Source organism: Chaetodon trifascialis, chromosome 13, assembly GCF_039877785.1.
Source record: "Chaetodon trifascialis isolate fChaTrf1 chromosome 13, fChaTrf1.hap1, whole genome shotgun sequence".
Lineage (NCBI taxonomy): Eukaryota > Metazoa > Chordata > Actinopteri > Chaetodontiformes > Chaetodontidae > Chaetodon > Chaetodon trifascialis.
The window spans coordinates 1,872,948-1,898,987 of NC_092068.1; the positions used below are offsets into that span (position 1 = coordinate 1,872,948).

General features: G+C 40.3%; 1 protein-coding gene across 1 annotated transcript in view; it reads right to left on the reverse strand.

Annotated features, from left to right (window-relative positions):
* Positions 1 to 9,477: 9,477 nt before the first annotated feature.
* LOC139341475 (ras and Rab interactor 2-like) overlaps positions 9,478 to 26,040 on the reverse strand; it is an 80,818-nt gene continuing 64,255 nt past the window's right edge. Inside the window, exons 8-12 of the mRNA XM_070978025.1 lie at positions 23,714 to 25,348; positions 11,205 to 11,513; positions 10,950 to 11,081; positions 10,665 to 10,828; positions 9,478 to 9,909 (exon numbers count right to left, since the gene is read on the reverse strand). Of these exons, the coding sequence (XP_070834126.1) occupies positions 9,478 to 9,909; positions 10,665 to 10,828; positions 10,950 to 11,081; positions 11,205 to 11,513; positions 23,714 to 25,348 (2,672 nt within the window). The remainder of the gene's footprint in view (positions 9,910 to 10,664; positions 10,829 to 10,949; positions 11,082 to 11,204; positions 11,514 to 23,713; positions 25,349 to 26,040) is intronic.

Consider the following 26,040-nt stretch of genomic DNA (forward strand, 5'->3'; position numbering starts at 1 on the left):
TCATTAGACCTTTGGGTTTAATGTTTGCACTCGTTAATATAAAAAGGAGCAGCAACCTTCCTCAGCTCAGAAGGATTTAACTTATTCTTTTCTTTTAATGGTGATTTAATAATAATTAATGAATTAATGGTAGATCAGTCTCATTATCTGAAGCGTAAGCTCTCGATACAATGATCGTCTATTTCCAGCTCAAAAGGACACTGTCTGACAACGACTTAAATGAAAAGTATTATTTATTTGACACAATAATGAGAATGGATATGAATAATGAATGATACAATGAATAATATGGATTATATGATGTAATACAAACAACTGGATGAAGAAGCTATAGCAGGATAATAAAATGACTGATTTTGGCGCTAGTGAGAAGCAGTTTGGAAGAGAATAAGGACGCGAGTAGTGTTAATTTCTTGAATTAATGACTAGGCGAGTCCAATAAGATTTGAAATTGAAAAACTTAAGAAAAACTAAAATACCGAAGAAGTGGCACGAGTAAAGAATAAGTAAGGAGTGTGTCTAGAACAAAGAAGAAGTAACAAAGGAGAGACAAAGAAGAAGTGGTCGAAGAAGAAGTGACACAAAAAAGTGAGCCACATGCATGTGTGTCTGTGACGAACAGACCTTAGCACACTTAAAATAATTTACAGGGGAATGCTGTGATTTCATCCTACAGAGAGAAAACATTAACTAATGATTGCGTGCAATGGACTCTTCTGCTTCTCACTATGATCAGTCACAGAGTTGAAATGATCAAATTTTTCAATCACACATCAACATTATTTACAACATGTATGCTGACACCAATATATATACATCAATCCATTCGTAGTATTTTTCATGTAAAATATAAGTGCAATACAAGCAAACTGTAGTACACTTTAAATTCTCACTTGAATTTCATTTTTCAAGTACCCTTAAAATGCATTGAAAATGCTCAAGAATTATGTAAAAATACATGTATTTGTAATCTATTAATGCTAGAGTTTATGGACATTTAAAGTACAACTTACTTTTCATTATAAATGTATTATAAATGTTGTACTTTAGATTACAGAATAGCAATAGCATACTTAATATACACTATTTAATAGTCTGGATGCACAGAAGTACAGTTTAGTATGGTTAGTAAACTAATTCTGTATATTTTAATGTTTGTTTGTTTTTTTCATCCTCTTCCTGATTCTTATATTCTTTTTCTGTATGACTTTTTAGTAACTGTCCAGGATTAGCCTTTTGGCTAACTCTGGTGCTTACAGTTTATTCATGTGTACGGTCCCTGTCATGTAAACCAATTAAAAAAAAAAGGGTCATTTAATTGTGACGTGAGTTTCAGTGCACTGTTTTGTACATGTGAAAAATTTAGTAGCTTTTGTTTTGTTATGTAGTGCTTAGTTTTATACATATGTAGCAGAACCGGCCTCCAAATGACCTCTTCCTTTCCCTCCTTTTCTGGTGATACTCAAGGGAAATGGAGGTGTAAACCCGCCAACCGATTGAATTATAGACCATCTGGTTTACCTATAATGCAATCTGATTTTGAAGAGAGACAGGAAGTCTGGCTCAGTAAACTACTTTGCTAACACACTGAAGAAAGAGAGCCAAAAGGTCAACGCCTATCTCTAAACCAGGATGTCCCACTCTATGCTTATTATTCCCCCAATAGCCCCAAGGACTCCATACAACAAGGCTGCCTGAAGAGACAAATGGCAGGCCTCGGAATCCACAAACATCAGCAAATGCTGATGGGTCGTAAACCGGACATCCATTGAAGCAACTAGTGACTCATGTTTGTGTGCTTTTTCTCAATACTCCCGGATAACCAGACTTTTATGTTAAACTTAACTTTTCATGTTTTCAACTTGCAGGACTCGTTGTACGCATAATATTGATGTTTTTCCAGTATCTCTGACGTGGGGCCCGTTTCACAAAGCAGGTTTTGTGAAAACTCTGAGTTTGTTAAGCCTGAAATGAAGGAAACTCGGAGTTTTCCGTTTCACAAAGGGAGGTAACTCAAACCAGAGAAAGAGGGGTAACTCTAGCCTGTTTCACAGAGAGAGGTAACTTAAACTCTCGGTCAGTTACCATGGTAACAGACTCTATGAACCTAACCTGGTCGGGACCAGGTTTTTCTCAATGAACCTCGAGTTTCTCTCTGTCTCCGCCCTCTGTCAGCCACATGTTTTTTGATTTCCTCATTCATTCAGTCAGCAGGCGAGTTTTGGTATAACATAGTTCTGCCGTCTGATATTTAAAAAAAAATCAGCCAGTCGGCGTATATGAGAAGTCCACTTTTCCACTATGGCATGTCCTTTTGACAACGATCCCGTGGATGAAGGTGCAGCATTACTGCGCAGGGAATTAAATATTCGTCGAGAGATGGTTATCAGACCACGCATAGATGTTCTGGCATTTCCAGACAATTATCTTTTTGAACGGTACCGTTTCACGTCGCAGTCCATCACCTACATCCACAACCTAATCCGTCCTTATATCTGCAACATTACCAGCCGTAGTCATGCTCTCACATCCCAGCAGATATTGTGTGTTGCGCTGCGTTTCTTTGCAAATGGGAGTTTTTTGTATAACATCGGAGATGCAGAGCACTTAAGCAAGGCAACTGTATGCAGGGCGGTCAGAAAAGTTCGCCTCGCCTTGAAACGGCTATTACCCATCTTCGTGGTTTTCCCTGGACATAAACCTGTCAGAGTCATCAAGGAGGAGTTCCACAGGATTGCAGGTGAATGATATAGAGATCCAAATGAATTTTAAATTATATACCATTAATGACATTGTGCTGTAATCTCAGAATGGGAGTAGTAATTTTAATTTCTTTTAGGATTTCCCAGTGTGATTGGCTGCATAGATGGCACACACATCCCCATCACGGCTCCCTCGCATAATGAAGCAGATTATGTCCATTCACAGCATAAATGTGCAGGTACATGTAGATTGACTACTGTTTCAAAATGTTAAAGACTGCATCATAATTCAACATCTGTTATTCTCTGCACTGTCAAGATCATATGTGATGCTGCATACTTAATTTCCAATGTGGAGGCCAAGTGGCCTAGGTCTGTTCATGAATCAAGGATTTATCACGAGTCTAACATGAGCAACAGACTGCAACGTGGTAAGCAGCCTAAAGATTTGCACAATATAATTCACCTGTCTCCCTCCTTTAATATACTCTGATGTGTCCCCTACACATTACAGGAGAGTTTGATGGCCTTCTGCTGGGTGACAGAGGTTACCCATGCCAACCCAGGCTGCTGACTCCTTACCCTGACCCTGAACCAGGCCCCCAACAGAACTTCAACCGGGCTCACTGCAGGACAAGAGCCCGGGTGGAGATGACCATAGGCCTGCTGAAAGCCCGTTTCCAGTGCCTACGTCACCTCAGGGTGACCCCTGAGAGGGCCTGTGATATCATTGTGGCATGTGTTGTTCTTCATAATATTGCCACTATTAGAGGAGAGCGACACCCTGCCCTACAAATTGAAGAAGGAATACATAAGGAGGTCATTAAATTATACAGTTGCACATGAATTCCACAGAATGAACCTCTGGTGTTTACTGAACATCCATCTCACTGTGTCAATCTGTGCTGTGGAAGTTGAGGGACTCTCCTGCTGCTGCCCAGCCATGCCCTGTTAAAGAGGATAAGAATGTGTTAATTCTTCAGTGTAGGCTAAATGTCACACTCTATATTGTTGTTGAATGTTAAGAAATGTAAATGGGAAGAGAACTATCAGTAACATATCAAGATGTTACCTCTATAGGCCTTTCTGGATCCCCCTCTGTAAAGGCAGCAGACACAGTTTCTTCATGCTCTTCATCCTAGATGAGTGATATGTTTCAGTATACTTAAACTACCATTTGGCAAAATCTTTGGAGTATTGCCTACTTACAGTCACAAGGTCTGTTGTGGCGTGAGAGGGCTCCACCAGGCAGATAGCACCATCAGAATCTGTTGGGACAAAAAAAAAAAAAAAAGACATGAAAGGGAAATAAATATTTTTATGAATAGGCTTAAAAGAGATATATAGGCCTAGGCATATTACATTTTATAAAGGCACTTGTGTCTTGGGGGGCGAGCTCTGAAGATGAGCTCCCTCCAGGAATTCCCTCAGCCACTGGCCTTCCTAAATTGTGGCTTAGGGCCAGCTCCTCTGCCTCTGTTAGAGGTGGTGGTGCTGGGCCGCCACCCGTTTTGCGGGCATCTGCCTTCTTTCTGTTGGCTGAGCAGAAGTCTGTGTTAGTTTAAATAGGCTTAATTATTTAACAGAATATGATATAGATGAGAAGACATTTATCTGTGTGAAAACAGCATTATGTTGGGGATAAATCAACAGCCACTTAATATTTACTTTACAATGTAAAACATGATCAAAATGAGGTACCCCTATTTAATTATGCCGGGGTCTTACCTGTTTGAACAATGTTTTTATATTTCATCTTAAGCTGCTGCCAAGTGCGCTTCTCCCCCGCGGGATTGCACCTGCATGAAATAAATTAATGAGCTACCATTCAAGCAGTTTTCCCCTGTAATATTATTGCGATTGCAAAGGACTACATTTAAACTTACGCATTGACCCGAGCAGCAATGTTTTCCCACGCCGTCTCTCTCTCTTTTGCGGCTGCAGCGGTGTTGCACTTTTCTCTAAAAACGTGTTGAAACTCGCTGTATGAGCGCATTAAGATTTCTAGCTCCAGAGCGGTAAAAAACGCAGCCCTCCTCTTCCCCGTTGCCATGGTGACTTGTTGAATTGGGGCTCCATTGATGTTGGCTTTTTATAGTCGTGGTGCACGCGCTTAACTCTGAGTTGACTTACTCTGAGTTGATTGAACTAACCCAAATCACCTGTTCTGAAACTGGAAACTCTGAGTTTCCTATCTCAGGATAGATCAACTCGAGGTTCAGGATTAGACTCAGAGTTTGTTGATCCTCCTTTGTGAAACGGGCCCCTGAAGTATGACCAAGTTGTGATATTAACGGTTTTATAAAAGTTTGTCTGAATTGTCATTACAAAACCAGAGGTCCCTAACCGTCAGATTGAATATGCTTGATTTGGCACATTTATCGATAAGTAACCGTAATCGTGATAATCATTTTTGGCAAATATAGTCTGCCTCTCTTTATTCCTATCTTTATTTTTGTATTAGTTATTCATTGAGTCATTATACCTGTTGGGATAAAACTGTACCATGATTATCATTTAATGTTGTCACCCAACCATTGAAAGTGTCTAATGCATGCTGTGAACAATGTTGAAATGTCATTGAAAATTTGTCATTGAAATTATATGTGACTGACCATAGTGAGAAGCAGATGAGCCCCTCGTATGAATCACTGATTAGTTCAGCTCCTTGAGGCGATCGCGTGTCACAAACCGTCTCACGTGATTCGCTGGCCTGCCCTTTCGACACGCCCCGGAGCGACCTTTAAAAACTGCGTGTAGTGCGCGTTACTCAGTTAGTTAGTTAGTTAGTTTTAGTAGTTCTTTTGTTTTCTTCTTTCTACGTCTAGTTACTCTCAGCTGAGTTCTTTTTTTTTACTCTTTGTCTTAAGTTTTGCACAGTCATTTTGCTCTTTAAGTTTTTTGTCTTCGAGCTACTCAAAGCCATTCCGAGTAGCGTAAATTATCTTCAGAAGACGTATTCTTATAATTTGCCGTAAGCTTTAAAGTTAACTTTCTATTTAGCCAAACGTTTTGTTTTTAACATCAGTAAATTTAGGCAAGTAATACTAATTTTGTAGCCTTCTTCGACCGGCCATCGAAGAAACTCTTAATTTGTACTATCAGTCTAAAATAATCCGTCACAGACTCAACCGAACTAAACCCTGCAACCAGCGTTGATCCTTGGTCCGGTTCACAACCACCCGGAGCAGTCCCTCATCTGTAACCGACACCGCAGAACCAGTTCCAGAGACGCCCCGTTCAGCATCAGCTCGTCACCTTGGTGTGCCTGGGCCTTCTGCTAGACCACCAAGCAGATCGAGCCACGGACGAACGTCTTCGAGTCAGTTCAGAGCAGAGCACAACGGGATGCCAGCAATCAAGTAGGCACGCAAAGCGGGTTTGAATAAGAGTTGGTCCGTGAGGTTAAGAGTAGGTCAATTTGTCCAAATTCTCTCCATTAATCGTTTATTCCCTTAACTCTACGTTCGCGTCCCCATTATCCCCTTTCAACTACCTCTCACTATCGCCAATTATTTAACATTGTGTTGCCATAAGTTTCTTTTGTGTTCTGTCATATCACCTCCCATCTTCTGTCTTATTATTCATGGTACATTACCCATTATCCACAATTCTGCTTAATAAATGATATTTTGATTTAAGTCCTGGTTAGATGGTGTCCTTTTGAACTGAATATCTACAATCCCTGTATCCAGAATTTACACTTCAGGTTATCAGACTGATTTACAGTTAGTCCATTCGTTAGTTTTATCAGCGTTATAGCAGTTAATTTCTGCAGTCCTTCTTAGCTGAGGAAGGTGGTGCCCTGACATTTTATCAACGAATGCAACCTCAAATTAAGGTAGTACACACTACACATATATAACAGATGCTCCCAATGCATTTTGTAAACTAGTTGTAATACATGCTTGTATGTCTTTTTCCTGGTTAGACACTCAGACTTTACTGATTACTGAACTGTATTATAAATCCAACTTGCATTATGTTGTGCTGGACAGGTTTAATCTTAATTTACAGCTGGGATGACAAATGAAACAAGGATTGTTATGCCAGACCATTGGTACTGTGTGAAAATGTGAGGTGTGAGCACCCTCTATTGGTGAACTACTGGTACAACTGGGTTTGACAAGAGTATAAAGAGGAAGAGATTAAATTAAACTTAATAATTAATTAGATTAAATGCCCCGAAGCAAAGAAGAAGAGGAGACGTACTTTTATTATCACAGATAAACATGCACACACAACATGCATACACGCCATGCTTTTTGTGAAATTATTTCTCCGCTTTTGACCCATCCTGGAATGTTGTTCCTCCGCGGCAGACCTGGAGCGGTGGGCTGCCAGCCGACAGCGGCGCCCAGGGACCCAGTTCCTTTCCGTCACCATTGGTCAGGTCGTGATCTTCTTGCATGTTTTTAGTGGGGGTATTTTTATGGAGGATACCCCAGGTGAACACGGGGAGAACATGCAAATAAATAATAATTTAGATATCATTAACAATATAAATACAAACATTAAGCCAGACATGTAACTTCATTTCCAACATTTATTAAGTGCAAAAGAATATTTACAATATCACTCAATGACAAAGATTTTTTTTGACACCATACAGAATACTACAGATATTAAAAAAAAAAAAAAAAAAAACATCTGTGGAAAAAATCCCTGCACAGAGACACATAAATACTCATTTTGCTTTATCAAAGAAAGTTAGATACCAATTACACAACATTTCTCATCAATTCAAAATTTGAACACTTGGCTCTTAAAGATATACACGGTTAGCTATGTACAGTTTACATACAGATAAAACCTGACATGAAGGCTACTCAGCTGCCTCCAAAAGCTCTCAGGTTTCCTTCAGCTACATTACTTTCCATTTCCCTCTCACCCTCTCTCCTGACCTGACTTCTAACAGCTCATCACAGTGTAAAATAGGAATGAATGGAGTGTTACAGTTCAAGACACTGTAAATAAACAGCATGTCAATGTACTTTTCCACCTACTGAAACCTAAAAAACACACGAAAAAAGATCCAGTATTCTATTTTGAATTACACTACCAAACTCAATACCGATGCAGACTGTACTGTAGTGTGCCCATCTCAGTATAATCACCTGTCTACTGTATCGTCACATATCTTTGTCTTTCCATGATAGTCACTAAATACATAATGTTTTACTTGTTAAAGACTGGCAGACTTACAAATGTATTACATTACACTTAAACACAAACTAGAAGGTTAAAATGTCAATCCTTGAGATTCTCATATGAAATTGCCATATTATATATTATACCCTCCACTGATAATGTTGGGCTATACATGTAATTATACAGCTGTATGCACAGGAAATGCTGCATGTTGAAAGCAGAGGGGAAACACCATTGGCTGTGGCTCATCAATCATTGGCTAAGTCCAGGAGTGATAGCATATATTTGACAAAGATAATCTAAAGACAATAGTTACTTAAAAGGGACAGAAATACACTGTCCTTTGATTATTTTCCAATTTCAAGTCAGCACAGAAAAGGAGCCATTGACATTCCAACAAATATTCAAAGAAAAAGCCAAAATCTTTTCTTCCCTTGCACCACACTTTTAAAATTATAGTTTATTTCTGAAAGGGGAATGGGGAAAGTTTGTATTTAGGTCTTGGAAAGTACGACTCTCTTTGTGTCTCCAGAAGGAGCTGTATGTAGGCTAACAAATGTCCTCAAGTGTCTCAAAGTGTCATTGGAGTTGGCCTTGGATGGAAAAATCTGGGTGTGTGGAGTTAGAAAGAGATGAGCTTATCAGTCCTCGGTCATTCACTCCTTGTCTCTGCTTGAGGCTCCAGGCTACATTAGCCACTACTAGCATTACAAACCTCAATCTCAGAATTGACGGAACTGTCTGTGCCAGGTTTTGACAAGGAAGAAGATTGTATGGATTAAACAAGATGACATCTGATAATGTGATGTCAATTTCTAACCTTTTTTAAACAGTGGAGTACTCTTTTTCATGCCTCCAGATTTATTGTGGTTTTGTGTGTAATGCTCTTTTTCTTTTAATGTGGAAAAGAGGAAGAACTACACAGTTGCAGAGTACTTGCTGTAAGGTATACTGCCCCATAGGCCATTCATGTTCTGTTTCCAATAGAACTCAACAGCCATTAAATGTATTAAAGCAAAGCTTCATTTTTTGACATCAATTGATAATGCTGGTATATCAGTGAAACACAAGCTAGTCGCCACAGCGTAGATTTGAGATACTGTACTGTACTGGATTACAGAAAAGGCAGGCTAGCAAAAACATCAGAAAATGTTTCTTTTCTTTTGACCTTGCCACAGCACATTGTAGTTGTTTAGGGTTTGTTTTTAAGGTTATATATATATATATTTTTTAAATATACATTATATATGTATGTTTACACTTCAGAGCTGTGTTCAGCAAAGCATTGCTGTGATGCCAAATCTAGAGCCATGGAAGTAAACCCCACCCCCCGTCTTTCTCACTTCCTTTCCTGCTTTCTTCTTTTCCTCTTTCACCCGCGTCTGTCAGATGGAACTTTCCAGTGAGTGGATGTTCTGTGAGACAGACATGTCATCCAAAAGGAGAAGTCAGGCTGTGGCATGACAACGTTTTACCCAATTGAACCCTGTCAAAATACTCTTGTAAGTCTCATGGAAGCACGTTTGGTAGAGATAATGTGCGAAGTACTTTCACAGATGGGAGACAATGATGGGAGACAATGATCCTATTCAGCTCCTATTCATTCATGATCCTATTCAGCTCCTCAGTCATGCACCTCAGGGGCATGACTGAGGAGCTGTTTCTCAGGGGAAGGGGCTGAAAGGTCCATGCTGAAGTCATTCAGGTTGGCCTGGAGGTCAGAGGTCACAGTGAGGTCATTCAAGTTGTGTGTGGGATTGAGTGGAGCTGATGATGAGGTGTTGCTGTTGGCTACACGGCGAAAGACAAAGTGGAAGGGAGTAGCCTGTGCACGGCTGTGGAGCTCAGCCTTGATCTTCTGAGGGTGCGTGTCAAGTGCCAGCTGCTGGCTGCTGCCCTCCATTACAAGGAACAGGCTGTAGTTTTCAGGGTCTAATACTTTAAACTTTTGGGCACACAGCTGGCACACCTCCTCCACAGTGGTGTAAGGTTGAACCGGCAGAGTCTTGGCTGTACAGCCACTGTCCATCTCCTGCAGTGCCACCCGTAGGTAGTTCTGAGGGAGAGAAAAAAGACAATTTAGGCCTTTATCCACCTTTTTTTTTTTTAATGCAATTAATTCACACATCAATACATTTTTTTTCAGACTGTTGTTTTTGTCACAGTAATCACGCAGACCATGAATATTACATGGTGAAAAAGAAATGTAATTAAAAATAAAAAAAAATCAGAACATGACTTTTCTGAGTAAGGCAGGAAGCAATCATGTGTGTAAAGGACATCGCATCACATTTCAAATGAATGATGAATATTTGATGTGAAATATTTGCAGATGGGTATCTCACATGTTCATTTTGTTTGTTCATCATGTCCTCAGTGTACACAGGCCTTTTGAAAAACATTCTAGCTTTGTCACACACACACACACACACACACACACACACACACACACACACACACACACACACACACACACACACACACACACACACACACACACACACACTTCACATTTCTGGGTGCTTTCTGGTCTAGGACACTAAACCTGAAGATGAACTTGGAATTTTTGTTAAATCATACATTGTATCAGAGCACACCATACAACAATCTTTGTAGCCCTGATGTAAGAAACAAAGCCTTTCAGTTTTCAATCTACAGCTGAAGTAGACAGTGAGGTCTCCTTTCTGGTAGAACCAACAGGAGCAACTTCAGGGACCTCATATTGTAATCTCATCCTAACCCAAAATGAGCACCGAAAACATTACTGATGTGAAAGATGACAATGTATGGCAAAGTCTGCAATATTTTTACCTGGAAATCATCAATAGACGGGGCAGAGTGCTGGGTAGTGCGTCGGCGGTGCCACTGGTGGAGTGTGTCCCTGGTTTCAGAGCTCAGCACTCTGGCTGCCTGCTCCTCCTGGAAGTTTCTGATCAAGGACATAGCTCCATAGGCACTGGTCAGGTAGTAGCCACCTGGACATGAACACACAGAGGCAGAGGGTTAAATATAGTTGTATTGTTCTCAAAGAATTTTGCATCTTGATCAGGGTGTAGGGTGTTTATGGTGGACGCTCTCCAGTTTAAAGTAAAAGACCTTCTCCATGGAGCAATGAGGGGTCCAGGAGCTCCATCATGTACAGTATCTCATTGTCCAGCTGGGGCATGTCACACTGGGCCAAGACGTAGGTCAGCATAGGCAAGAAGTCATCAGCACCATACAGACGACCTGAGAGGCAGAAAGACCACGGTGGTGAAATCCAGTTTCAATTTCATAATTTCTGAATTTTTACAGAACTGATTTGAGGATTATTGTGGTTAATATATTGCTGGAAATTGGTACAAAATTCACCTGAATTGTCCTCCATGATGGTGTAAACGAGTTTGCAGACTCTCAGCAGCATGGCAACCTTCTTCTCAGGGGAGTACAGTTTACTCATGGTGTGAAACTTGTGCTTGATCTTCTCTATGGCCATGAGGTCTGGAGCCAGTGTGTCGGCCACACCCATTTCCTGTGGCTGCCGGGCCTTGGCCAATGACAGATTTTCCTTCAGCTCCTGCCACTCACCACTGTGCACCTGGAACTCCTGTAGGGCCATGCTCACCACTGGCTTGAGGGGCTTCAGCATACACTTGTGCATGGACTTCTCCAAGACTCGATCTGGGGAGAGGAGGAAACAGATGAGCTGTTTCTCATGGATTTGTTTAAAGTTTGTCAAATATAACACTACTATTAATATTGCTAAGATTTTATTGAGGCCAAAGCCAATTCAAACTCAACTATTTTTTCATCAGTCACAGAGCTGAGCATCTGGCTCTGTGAAAATAAATAAAAAACAATTCTGTTCATTGTGCAATAAAAAGGTTTTGAGCCACAGTGGAGGGCAGATTCATTTATCCAGATGTTTGAATCATTAAGGATTCTAGAAATATCTTCAGAAAACCAGGGAGTGATGTTAAGCAACTTTTTGGGTTTTTCAAATTATGGCAGCCATTTGTCTTTCAGAAAAACAGTTCCTTGGCTCTGTGACTTAAATGTAATGGAAATACATGAGAGGCAAAAACTGGGGCTAGGAAAACAGCAGAGCATACACATTAAAGACCCAGAGAACATATCTCATATTTACCAAGAAGATTTGAACATTACAAACAAATCTGCATTTAACACTCCTTCAATCAAAATGTGGAGACAGGCATTTGCTCATGGTGCCAGGCCACACAGTCCTGAAACTTGAGTGTTGCACTCTCAGTAAGTTATAACTTAGGATGTTTTTGTTTTTTGTTTTTGGGAACTTTAACTTTGTGCTGTTGTTGTATAAAAACCACCAAGTTTTCACTGGCTTTAAGACAACATTCAAAGGTGCTACAGAAAGTAGATGAATTCACAACAGCTGTGTTGTTTCTGTATTTAGTTTACATACTGTTTATTCATGCACTTTTATTTTTAATTGTTTTGCTTCATTTTTTATTCATTATTAAAAAGGAACACAGTGAGCTGTTGCTGAACTCAATAACATAAGAGGTACTTACGAAGGATAGACTAATGTTCTCTTACTTTTTAAAGATACATGTGATAGACATGAAGAGGCAGAACTCTGGTAGAGAGGCTGAATACATATACAAGACTTCTAAATAAAGCTGAAAACAACACTGTGGTTCACCAAATTTGCAGAGCTGCAGATGCAGCTGGGAATCACAACAGCTAAAAACCACAGACCCTGAACTTTTATCTACTGGATGTGTATTGAAGAGCCTCAGAAATACTGCTGACAATCAAGTTATATCCGTGACCAGATATTTTCATTCATGAAGGACGTGATCTGCCCCTCCTGCATTTGTTTTATATCTGCAGATAACTAAATACAACCCTCAGTTAACAGCACTGTAGCCTTAAGTTTTTTGTTGTCTATCTGCCTAATGGCTGTCTATTCTGAGGTCATTTCATTATAGGCAACACACCATATCTAGGTTAACATCTTCATTAGTATTGTTGTGGACAATGTGAACCAAAACTAAATTAGTCAGGACCTACAAGCTTCCTGGAGACTGTCAAGGTGAGATCACGACTTATTGTTCTTGCATTGTCAGCCATGAAACCCAAGCTCTCATTGATTACCATCTCTATTCATCAACGTCCAAGACACTTGAGTGTGTTGTTGCAGCTGGAGCAGAGAAATCCAGAGAGCAGAGCAGGGTGTGTATCCACCCAGTGACAGTGTCAACATCAGCTTTTACAAGCTCAGCTCATGCAGTCTGAATAACACCAACCATGTTATAATACAGACAGGATGGATGCAGAGAGGGAGGCCAAACCATAGCACTGCTGAATAAGGCCCGTGTGGGTGTGTGTGCGTTGCTGACGTTCCTCCAGAAAAGAATGAAGTCATCAGTTTTTTCAGCTAAGCACATTTGCAGACACAGTTGTTTCTTTGCAGCATCTGCCATTCACTCAATCAGTCTCAGTCATTCTTGACAGTAAATGGTAAATGGATTGCATTTAAATGGTGCTTTTCTAGTCTTACCAACCACACAAAGCACAATAAAAGGCAAATCATTACAAGCAATAACCACTGACATGCACGCTCACACACCAATGGCACAGCATTGGGAGCAATTTGCGGATTCAGCAGCTTGCTCAAGGATAACTCAACGTGTAGACTACAGGGGCCAGGGATTGAACCACTGACCTTCTGATAGTGGATGACGCTCTACCTCCAGAGCCACAGCTGCCCTCATTATGAGTTGTTGAATTCCACCTTCCTTGCTGGTCTTATGCCTGATGCAAATGAGAGGATTTTTAAATCTTTACTGATTTCAAAACATGTGAGGCCACCGACATACTGACAGATTTAACTGAGTTTTAATGTTTAAATCGGCATGAAGCTTTTTCACAAACTTCTCCTGTCACCATTTTGTTAGACAGTACGAGAGCTAGTGCTGTGTGATATGGACAAAAATTTATATCCCGATATAGGTAATTTTATATCCTGATAACAATATATATCCCGATACAGGATTTTTACTTAAAATTCTATATATACACACATGAAATTAATGCCAATTCCTCTGATCTTTTCTCCTTTTATTTATAAAACACATATTTTATATACAAAGGGACAAGACAATTAAAAAACAATAAAAAGTTTTTTTAGTGCCAGAGTCCCTCTTTTTGTTACTACTTTCTGTTTTGTTACTAGACAATTAAAAAACAATTAAAAATAAAATAAATAAAACACAAATATCAAATGGACAAATATCATTCAAAAATATCTGGTAGTGCAATCAGTTTCATCACTTCGTGATTTAACTTTAGTAGTTTGTCGCATTTTAATGCTGTCTCTGTACTGTTCTTCATGCCATGTCTTTAAGTGATAGAAAAGATTAAACGTGTTCGAGTCGCTAGTAACGACTTGTTGGCGGCATGTTTTGCAGATTACCATTTTTTGGTCGGTGTCTGCCTTTTTAAATCCAAACCAGTGCCAAACAATGGAGTTTCTATTCCCTCTTTTCAGCACCAATTCATCTTTGGGTTCTGTTGGTTCAGCGTCCACTGTGCTCTCTATCTCTGCTATGCTGTTTACGTCTGCGCTCCCGCTGGCTCTCACACGCATGGCTGAAAATGTTAGCAGTGCCGTAACGGAGTTCTTGCAGGTGACGTAAACTGCTCCCGCAAAGCAGTAGCGTTGCTACAGTTACATTAGCTGAGCTAACCACAGCCTACACGTTAAAATTACGATATAAACAATAGAGGATTATATCGTACGGTAGGCGTTTTTCTGTCGCACTACGACATATATCGTAATATCGCACAGCACTAACGAGAGCTGCCAATTATTTTCTTGATTAATGATTTTATTTTTAAAAAATTAAGAAAATAATTACAGCTGCAGTATGTAAAAGTAATTTTTTGTCATATTTGCTAAAACTGTCCCTATGCCCAGACAGCAGTAAGACAACAAATAACCATAAAGCTAATATGGTATAGTAACACTCCGCAGTGCGTACGGTGTGTTAGTGACTGCGATGTACGACTGGGCAGAGTTAGCTTATTTCTGATGCTAAGGCTAATGTTACTGGTTGTCACTGTAGCTGCGCAGCAGCCACAGGGAGGAGAGGCTTGGAGGCAGGGCATGAGTGCAGCGGAGAGGGAGGGGGAGTGACGTGGAACTTGTGTTGGTTCAAATTTTCAGGCTAAGTCTGCTCTCTTCTCGATCTTACCTACTACAGCTTTGAATATATCTGTAACACAAAGTCCATATGTGGAGATCTGCAGACTCCCCTCCTTTTTCTCCTGCTTGTCTCTCCCCTGTCCATCTAGTCTGTGTCTGTGTCGCTGCAGGGTGTGGTCAGTAGGTTGGGACTGGCATCCTGAACTCAATCATCAATTGACATCTATCTACCTACTCTCGCCAAGGGACTGGATCCGTATACCCTTCAGCTCCATTTAAAGACTTAAAGGCTTTGCTTAAACTCAGTCATTACCTTTTACTCAATAAAATACTTCTACTATTTTTCCAAAACCTGCTTCATCTGTCTTCACCTGGCGTTTTGGGTCCTGTAAATTCAGTAAAAACCTAACACTAAAATGTCAAAGAAATTCAATTTATAATAGGGAACTGAAAAAAGCAGCAAATACACATTGGCTCCAATCTTCCACTCCCTCTCATGTATTCATGGTGCCTGGTTATCAGTGTTTTAGACACGACAGACCTGTGGGTAGGGGGGTAGGGGTGTTAATATACGTGAGAAACAAGTTACAGTGTGAACGAGTTGTTTTTAAAGTGGTTACCTCACTGGAATATGTTGAATTGAAAATTATCCTGTCCCAGCAAATGTCTTTTGCTATCATTGGAGTGTACAGACCCCCCTCTGCAAATGACACATTTTATGACCAGCTCACAGAAATCCTCAGAGAATGTAATCACAGCAAAGAGTTAATTCTTATGGGTGATTGGACTGGGGAGACGGGGGAGAAGTAAAGAGGAAAAAACTGAAGGCATTGACAGACAAATACAATTTAGATCAGCTGGTTAAAGGTGCAACTAGAATTTCAAAAACAACTAGCACACAGCTTGACCTGATCTTTTATAATAAACCAGAAAGAATAACGAAAGGTTACAATTTGATTACTGGCTTGTTGGATCATAATTTGACCCTAGTGGCTAAAAAATTGACTAAAAAGAGGTTTAGACTTCTCCCAAGATCTCAAACAGATGTTTACTGTATACCTAAAAGTAAACAAGCAGTGTTTGACAATGAAATCACTGATCTAAGCTGGGATGATGTAAAAGCCTCTAATGATCTGGAGAGCAGTTGCAATATGTTTACTAATAAAATCAACTCTGTGAGGGAACGTTTTACTGTTAAAATCCAGAAAAAATGTAAAAAACAAAATCTGCCTTGGTTGAATGAAAATGTGCGGAAACTCATGAAGCATCGGGACACTGCACTAAAAAAAGCAATTAAAACTAGGGGTTACACAGACATACTGATTTTTAAAGGCCTAAGGAACAAGGTAATTAATGAACTGAGGCAGGCTAAATCTGTTTATCTTAATATTCTACACAATGCTAAAGGTAACAGTAAACTGATATGGCAGGGTATCCATAATCTGACAAGGAATGAGCCACTCATCTCTGACAATTTTCAACTGAAAATTGATGGAATTCTGACAGATGACAAGGCTTCTATTGCTGCTACTTTTAATAGTTACTTTATTGATTCTGTTAATGAGCTTGGGAGAAACTTCACTGGAGGGAAACTGGATATTTCACCCATTTCTTCATCCGATGAAGCTTTTGTCTTAGCTCAAACAAATGTTACAGAAGTGAATAAAATCATTGGCTCCCTAAAGAACTCAAAATCGAAAGATGTTTTTCAGCTCGATTCCATGTTTATTAAAAAACACCAAAACAAATTAGTACCTCATTTAATTAATCTTTCTATTGAACACAGTATTTTCCCAAGTGCCTGGAAGCAGGCCATTGTTACCCCTATTTTTAAGTCTGGAGATGATTATGAAGTAAAATGGGTGTGCCACAAGGTTCTGTTTTAGGCCCCTGTCTGTCTCGACATAAATGACCTGCCACAAGCATGTCCAGGCATGGATCTGCAAATGTATGCTGACGATACTGTTTTATATACACATGCAAAAACAGCTAAACTTGCGGCCAAGAAGCTAACAGCTGCTATGGAAAGGATCACAGAGTGAAAAACAAAAGGTATGTTCCTCTCTAAAACCAACCGGTCTTCCAGTGGCAGCATTTTCATAAAAGCAGAGAAGATTGAAATTGTGAGGGAGTCTAAATATCTTAATCATTGGCTTAATCATAGATTCAAATCTAAATTTTAAGTCACATGAAAAAAATGACCAAAACCATCAGGTACAATTTAATAAATTTCTTTCAATGGATGCTGCAAAGACGTTGATGCACGCTATGATCCTTTCTCACTTATTGTATTGTATCACTTGTTAGGGACAAGCTGGAGAAACAACCGTCAAACCATTGGAATCTCTGTACAAAAAAAAAACCTTAAAAACCCTGGACAGGAAATCTATGCAGTTTCACCACTGCAGGATTTTGCAGAAGCATCACTTTCTTAGCTTTGACAATGTTAAACTGTTTGCTAATTTGTGTCTTCTGTTCAAGATTTTAAATGGTCTGGCTCCTCCCCCATTGCATTAATTTGTTAATCTACCTCCTCAGCAGTCTATAAAATCCACTAGAATATCATCAACAAGAGACTGTTCTGTGCCCTTTCGCCGCTCTGCTCTTGGTCAGTCAGCTTTCTCTGTAAAAGCTGTAACTCAGTGGAATGCTCTACCCGACAGCATTAGGAACTGTGATTCTATCGGAAGCTTTAAGAACAAACTCAAAAATCTACTGAAAGACACTCAACTCTGTAATCACTGATTTTTTAAATATGACTGTATGACCGTGTTTCTGTATGTGAGTGTATCTCTGAGTGGGTACGTGATAGTGTTTGTGTATATATGTACAAAACTGTACAGTTAAGCCACCCAACTGTACAGTTTTGTGTCATTGTCTTATTGCCATTTTTCTGTGATGTTTGTTTACTGTCTTAATGCTATTTCTCTGTGATGTCTTTTTAACAAATGTCTGACTTGTGACCTGCCAAGGGACTGCAGATGTAAATTAGCTCTGAGCTAACTCTGGTACAAAGCATCAAATGGGAACATTTATGTTTTTTATTGTACATGGTCCCTTTATAAATAAACTTACTACTACTAATAATAATAACATTAGACAAGTTGAAACAGTGAATTTTGGGATATTTGCTTGAAAAATTCCTAAAACTATTATCAAATGGTTTCAATTTAGCAGCAAATAGTCAATTAACCAATTAGTTGATAGACTAGATGGAAAATAAATGCAGACTACTTTAGAATTTCTTTAAGGAAAAATAATTTTCACTCATTCCACTTTCTCCAGTGCACGGATTTGCTGTTTTGCTCTGCTCTGCTGCACCGTTGTGACGAAAAGAGAGCTGAGCCAGAGGGCAAAGCTCTCGATCTACCGGTCAATCTTTGTTCCGACTCTCACCTATGGTCATGAGGGCTGGATCATGACCGAAAGAACTAGATCGCGGGTACAAGCAGCTGAAATGGGTTCCCTCAGGAGGGTGGCTGGCATCTCCCTTAGAAATAGGGTGAGAAGCTCAGTCATCCGTGAGGGACTTGGAGTAGAGCCGCTGCTCCTTTGCGTTGAAAGGAGCCAGTTGAGGTGGTTCGGGCATCTGGTAAGGATGCCCCCTGGGCGCCTCCCCAGGGACTGGACTCCCCACAGGTCTGTTAAAGTGATTAAAAATGGGGAACAGGGAGCACAGCACTAATATTCCAATATTTTAATGTTCATGTAATTCTAAAGGCGAGATAGGTATAGATTTACAGACATACAAATTAGGCTTGTCAAACTAAAGTCGTGCATCTTGAGTTGTCAGAGTGCAAGAGTTTCTCTGTGGTTCATAAATTTTCCACTCTAGTGGAATGGCCAAAAGTAAATACTGACTTCTCTCGATTTCTGTTTGATGTTCTGGCTTCAAAGTGAATTCATGGACCGAGGACCATTTATTTTTGTGTTGTATCGCGGAAAGATGGTTGAAAAGACTGAGGAGACAGTCTGCTTTAGGGCAACTTATCAGCCAAGGAAAGACAAAACAGGCAATTAGACGCAGACACACACACAGACCTCTTGCCACAAAACAGGGCCTCTCCCCGCTTGTTATAAACATCCTCTCTCACCACTTCTAGTCTTAAACCAAATATCTTGTCCTTGACAGTTGTAGAAGTGAATTTCAACATTTAAGTGGCAATCATAACATACCTTACTCTTCATTTTGTCCCTCTTTGCCATCACTGCTGTGGCAATTTACAGTTTGGCCAAGAACTGTGCTGCCTTGACCTTTGTATTTTTGTAAAGACACATCAAACCCATACACTTGCAAAAAAAAACAGAGAATGGCAAAGACACGTAGACAATGAGACTGTGTCTCCTTGTAGTAAAAATTGCCTGGTGTAATCAGGACAAGGTGTGTGGTCATCTGTGCTGTCACTGAACCAAGAAGCGCTCCTGATACATAGATAACTTACTTCCTGCTTCAATGATATTCACCTGAAAAACAGCCATTCTACTTGTTGCTGGGTCACGCAAATGAGCAAACCAGGCGGAGCAACCACACTTAAGAGGTTTATTCTCTCTACATCTACTAAATGGATTGGAGTAGCTCAAATAAATAAAATCCTCTATCAGGGTATATGACATTTAATATCACAATATCAACATATCATGTGAATGTTATAGAACATTATACAACAGTTAGTTCCAACCAAGTAATTTGATTGGACAAGAGACATTCCATGAGTGCTGATATAGAGTACAACTGCACTGGGAATTTTTACTGACATTATCACTCCACTGTACAGGCGTTCTAATAACCATTAATTAACGTTACATCAGTTGTTAACTATCTTAGATTGTGCCAAACTTTGCACCGCAAAGATGGACATATTTCCACAACATTTGATCTGAATTATGAATGGTCATCAGACTCAGAGGAGGATGAAGGGAAGGAAAACGAACCTCTGGTTAGCCATTCGTGGAACTTAATGCAGGACCCAGAGTTTATACCAGCTAACAATGTGATTGTCTGCGGCACTCGGCCTGCAGCCTCATGCCTAAAACTGAATCACACTAGTGCTGATATTCAGCACAACAGCACTCCCTCTCATGTGATACTGCTTAATCAACTGAGCAACTGCTTATCGGCTTTATTTGTTAAAGGTACAGTTTAGGAAATTAGTTCATTCACTTTCTTGTTGAGAGTTAAATGAGAAGATCAATACCAGTCTCATGTCTATACAGTAAATACAATACAACAGCCAGCAGCCTGTTAATTATTTTTAGTGAACCTGACAAATTAAGATACTTCACCACAGTGATGCAATAACTTTATACAAATCCAATATTGCCATAAATCATTGATTTGTAACATTTCCCCCAAAGGTCTAATTCACCCGAAGATATGTTGTGCACTTACTGGCCACTTCATTAGGTACACTTGTACATTCTAGTGTTATCCAATACAACAGCTCTGCCATGAATTCTGCCTTTACAAACATAATAATGATCAGTTTGGATTGACAATATCAGAGAGGTATTCTTATTTAACTATATGTTACTAATGAAGTTGTAATTTGCATTGGTGTTGAACTGGACCACATTATATTGAGAGGTGTTTCTAATATAGAATACATATCATATAGAATATACGGTAGTCTTTTCTGCTCCCCCTCCCCCCCAATTTTTTTTTTAAAAATCTGAGTTCTAGACAGAACAATAAAAACAACAGCATCTCTATTTGAAACTCAGTGATTATTTCAACTGAAATTGAGTATTATTATTCACAGATGTCCTAATGTTATGTTTCCCCTTATTTCTGCACATTAGTTGTTTTTTTGTTTCTGTCAGCTCTAAAAATGCTTAATTAAAAAAACAGTTAGGTGATGGTATTGTGTGTGAAGATATCATGACTCCCAATCACCCATCCTTCATTTATGTTAAATACTACTTAAAAACCCAAAATACTGTTACAGTAATTCAAACCACAGAGAGCTGAAGAGAGAGTGACTGGATTGAGAGGAGAAAGAGAGAGAGAGCAAAAGAAGTTGAACAGAAAAACACTCTCTGAAGCTAACACCCCAAAATACTCTGTATCTAAAACAGTTGCGTATGTGCCATACTTGTGAAAAATAGGCCATTCAGAAAACAGGCAAGATAAGCAAACGGCAACCACACCATGTGATATACATTTACAAATATGAAAAAGTAGAGCTGCATTTTGAATTTTTGTCTTTTTTCCATTCAGATATTTCACTATTACTAGATGTCAGCTTAGTGCCTAATTAGATAGCCAACAGCAAGAGAGATAACACTTGGATGCACAAATCTCACTTTTTCTAAAAAATTTTTTCTAAATTTAATGCAAACATGATGATACATACGTTAATTAGGGGCTTGTTCGGAATATGACTGTTTAGTTTGGAATGTTTTGTGAACAATTCTACTTTGGAACAGTTTGATAGTTGTAGGAAGGCAATTGCTACACATTACATTCCTGAGCCATAGTCTTTAGTTAAGCAGGAATTAAATATAATTTTGAATGGTTTAGTAGTAGATAAAGGTGTGTTTCTCAAAGCAGGTCCACATACGATATTTCTATTGTCACAAAACAGATCACATCATCGTTGATTGTCTCTTAAGTGTAGACAGTGATCTCCACAAGCAAAGTAAGCCAAGGGTGTTGGTATAATCAAACCATGTGGTCCTTTTGATCAGACCTCCACCAAGGAGGCAGTCAGTGCTTAGTACAAAACCAACAGTTCAACTACTAATAAATAGAAAATAGATTCGACAGAACAGAATAGCAAATAAGTCACACCTCTTGTCTCTTGTTTAATAGACAAGCTTTGTGATTTACAGACAACTACAGAGTTACACTTCCATATTCCGACCACTGTGATGCTGTTGGGGAATGGCCAGCCTGGGAGTAGGTGGTTTGATGGTCCATGGAGAGGATGAAGATGGAGAATAATCCAATTCTGTAAAAGGTGGACTCTGAATAACAAACTTTTTGGCTCCTTGGTAGGGTCGGCAAGTTAATAAACGATCACTCTCAGGATGGAGAAGGCTTCTTCCATTGGTGAGTAACATTAGATGCATGAATTTTCTGAATTCATTAATATTCTGTGGGACAGATGGTAAATTCTGGCAGGCTGGATGCGGGCTGCAGGTCACTAGTTGACAGTCAGTTTTAATTAACTATCCCCAAATCCTGAACATTGTTGACATAAAGAGTATTACTTCCTGTGTGTCAAAAGAAATTTTTCTGTAAAACACCTTCTCACAGCGGATGTTCAGAACTGAACATGTTACATCAGCTAGCAAATGCTGTGATGGAACATTTGCTGTTCGGTTCAGGTGATTCACTGTGTTTTTCCAGACACTGGAAAGCTCCCTTGAGAGTCACAGAAGACATTATATATGTGTTTTTTGGATGCTCAGTAGTGTTTCTCCTTATGAGTAAACTGAACTTCATGTGTAAAATTGGTGAAGAGCCCCTTTAATAAAAATGTTGTGCTTTTAAGATCACATAACAGATGCTGGCATTGCCACCATACCATTTTATAATAAGTTTAGCAAAAATCTCATTTAAAAATATCTTTCTAACAACTCAAAAATGTCTAAAGAGCTAACAGGAAAAAGTGAATGTGAGCATTCAAGGTAAGTTTTATGTTATGTGATTACTACTGATCAAGCAGAACAGTTTTTCACCTAATTCATGACTTCATAATTATATCCCTTTGAACGGAGCCAGTAGAAACAGGTTGCTTCAACCAGCCCCTTCCTCCACACATAAAACGCTCTTTGTGCTCTCTGTTTACATGTTACTCTGTCCAAAGTCTAATGCAGCCACTGAATCTTGGCCTAAATGATTCAGACTGCTCTTCCGGCAGGTGTGTGTGTGTGTGTGTGTGTGTGTGTGTGTGTGTGTGTGTGTGTGTGTGTGTGTACTCTTACTATGTATCTATGTGGCTGTATTTGGATTCCCCTTTCATGTTACTGTCATAGTATTATAAGATGCAAAGGATGAATAAAATAAAAGGCAATAATAGGGAAATGCACATGCTAGCACTGAATTACAGGATATTTGTACTCGGTTTCAAAAGGTTTGTTTTTCCAAAGGATACTGAATTACCATCATACACGACAATGCATGGTGGTGGTGTATGCACTTAAATTAACCTGATGGTCATGGCTTCTGGCTTCACCAGGAATGCATACATACACATTAACACACATGCACACATCCAGCTGTAAACATGTGAGAATGTGCTTTTCAATGTCCTCAAGGAAAAAATATCGAAGTGAAACTGCTGTTTCTGCATTACACGTGTTTTCTGTGACCCAGTGTTTCTGTGAAAAAAAAAAAAAAAAAACATTTTCCTCACACTTCCTAAAAATAATCACTGAATTATTTGCAAACACACACAAAAATTGCTCCAAACACCCTCCCTGCTGAGTTGACAATGAGGTCATAATGCTTAAAAGGCAGAGATGTTGCAATCGAGCAGTCCCAGCATGTTGGCAGTAATCTAATAGTTGACCAAACTTTTAAGCACACACCAAAGATCCATGATTACTAAATTTAAAGAATCAATCTGAAAATGTCTCGAGAGAGGTATCAGTTATACTTGCAGCACACAAGCCATTGTTAGTAACTGCAGTGAAATAACAGGGGTGACAAAACAGAACTGAGTGAAAGATTTCTTTTGGTACTCACCGATCTGGTCTTCAGGAATGAGGCTCTCAATTGGAGGCTCCAGCTCGGAGCTCTGTCGCAGGTAGCTTTTCATCTGAGTAATAAACTGCCGGAGAGTCTGCAGAAGCTCCAGTCTGGAAGCATAGCCCTGCCAAGCCTGGGTGCCTGCACCCTCTCCCATGTAGCTGAGGTAGTCCTGTACCAGGCAACCGAAATACGAACCTCTGTCCCTGGACAACTCCACCACCCTGCGGATCGCCCTCTTCTCAGGTGTCAGCAGCGAGTTGAAAACACCACTCATCTTACGCAGATGCCCTCGCAGGGCCCTCTGTAAGACCAAAGCACTGGCACTAGGACGACGCTTTCTCCAGTGGCCCGGTGGCACCATGGTCAAGTCCTGGTCTTGGTCCTGATCGCTCTCAAGACCGACGCCATGGTCGGGCTCCTCTTCATCCTCATCATCTTCATCATCGTCATCCTCCATGCCACAGTAAGGCAGGTGGGATGGTGGGAGAGAGAGGGGGAGGTGGGTGTTGAAGTCAGCCACAGTGGGGAAGCTGGGGTCATGCAGAAGAGGAAGGAAGAAGGTTGAGGACTGAGAGAAATCCAGAGAGTCCGAGGAATCTGTGGAAATGCTCATGTCACTTAGCCGCTGGCCGCCACCAGTGCTTTCCTCGACTGCTTCTTTTCCTCCTGTCACTTCTGCCAGCTTGCTTGTTGTCATCAGTGAAGAGTCTGGGGGACTGCTGGAGTCCTGGGTTGGGCTTCTGATAGCATTATATTTGGACAATTTGGCCCTAATTAGGGCATTTTCAATAGTCTGGTCTTCTAGTGCCAAGTGGCACTGAGCATCCTCCTGGCTGGATGAGGGTGAGGCCTTGGGCCGACGTGGGGAAGAGGAGAGAGATGATAGAGAGATGGGCAGGGAGGGTCGGGGGATGGATATGGGGGAGCTGATGCTGAGTCGCTTTGGAGGGGAGGATGAGGGACTGGTGCTAAATGAGGAGCCCAGACGAGAAAGTAGGCTGCTGCCTCTTTCTCTCTCGTCCACCTTCTCCTTGGAGACACTGATCCAAGAGATCTTCTCTGGCATACCGCTCTGTCGGAGAAGAGGGGCTAAGCGTTGTGGAACACAGCGAGGTCGGGGTGGACGAGGAGGTGGGGGCCGTGACACACTGTCTGCAGCACTCAGCTTCTGACTGCTGCTGCTGGTGTCAGTGTTATTGTACTCGCTTTCTGTGTTGCTGCCAAGGTTCTGCAGGTTGCTTTGACTTGACTGGCTGCTGTCACTTTGATCTGAGCTACAGACCTGTTGACTATCTCTATAAGAATGTTGAGCGTCCTTGTTGATGGTTACTATATTGTTGCTAATAGGTTCCTCCCTCAAGCCTTGCTTTGCAGTCCAAGAGGGATTTGAAGTGCGGCCATCGCTGTCTGGTTGGTGAACTTTTATGAAGAGGGGGTTGATGAAGCAAAGAGCTCCATTGGACTGGCAACACTCAAGCTCAGCTGGAGTGCGAGTTTGAAGCAGAGGGGCCCCTAGGGTGGTTGCCAAGGACACTGGTCCCTGGGCAAGGGAAGGTGGTCTGCCAGGAGTAGTTATTCCTGGCAAGGAGACTGAACTCTTCCTCCTGTGGGACTGAGTGTCCCAGAAACCTGTGTGAGACATTGAGAAATATTCTACCTTTATTAAGTGGGCAGGGAATGATAGAACATGTACGTGACAAAATTAAATTTGGGCCCTGTCTCATTCCTGGAGTTAGCAATGCCATGAGCCACAAAACATAATAGTATATGGACTGAAGCCAACATTAGCTTGGCCAAACCTCAACCGCAGATTAGGGAGATGCCTTTTCAGTAGCTTTCAGACAATTCAGACAATTAATTAAAAGAGTACTCCACTGATTTACAATGGACAGTTTTTAAAAAAGAACAGAAATGGATGCAACAGAATCAGAGATATCATTTTTGTTATTCCATGCAATTGTCCTCCTTGTCAAAACTGTACCCACAATGTGGTGTACTAGTAGCAGCTTATGTAAACTGCAGCCTCTTGCCTCAAGCAGAGATAAGGCATGGGCTACAGAGATCTGGTAAGCTCACTTATTTCTTCTTCATTTTCAAAACATGTAGTCATCAGCCAGCCAACACTGATTCAAGTGACTCAAGCTCCACTTGTTGCCACAAAATTCTTCATACATCTTTTTCACATTTGCAGCAGAACTCTTAAACACCTTGAAACAAACTTTGAAGTGTAAAATTGATTTCTGGAATTGGAGGTCCCCTTTAATTAATACCAATTTCAGTTATTTTCAGCCAATCATGAACACACTCATTTTCACTATTAC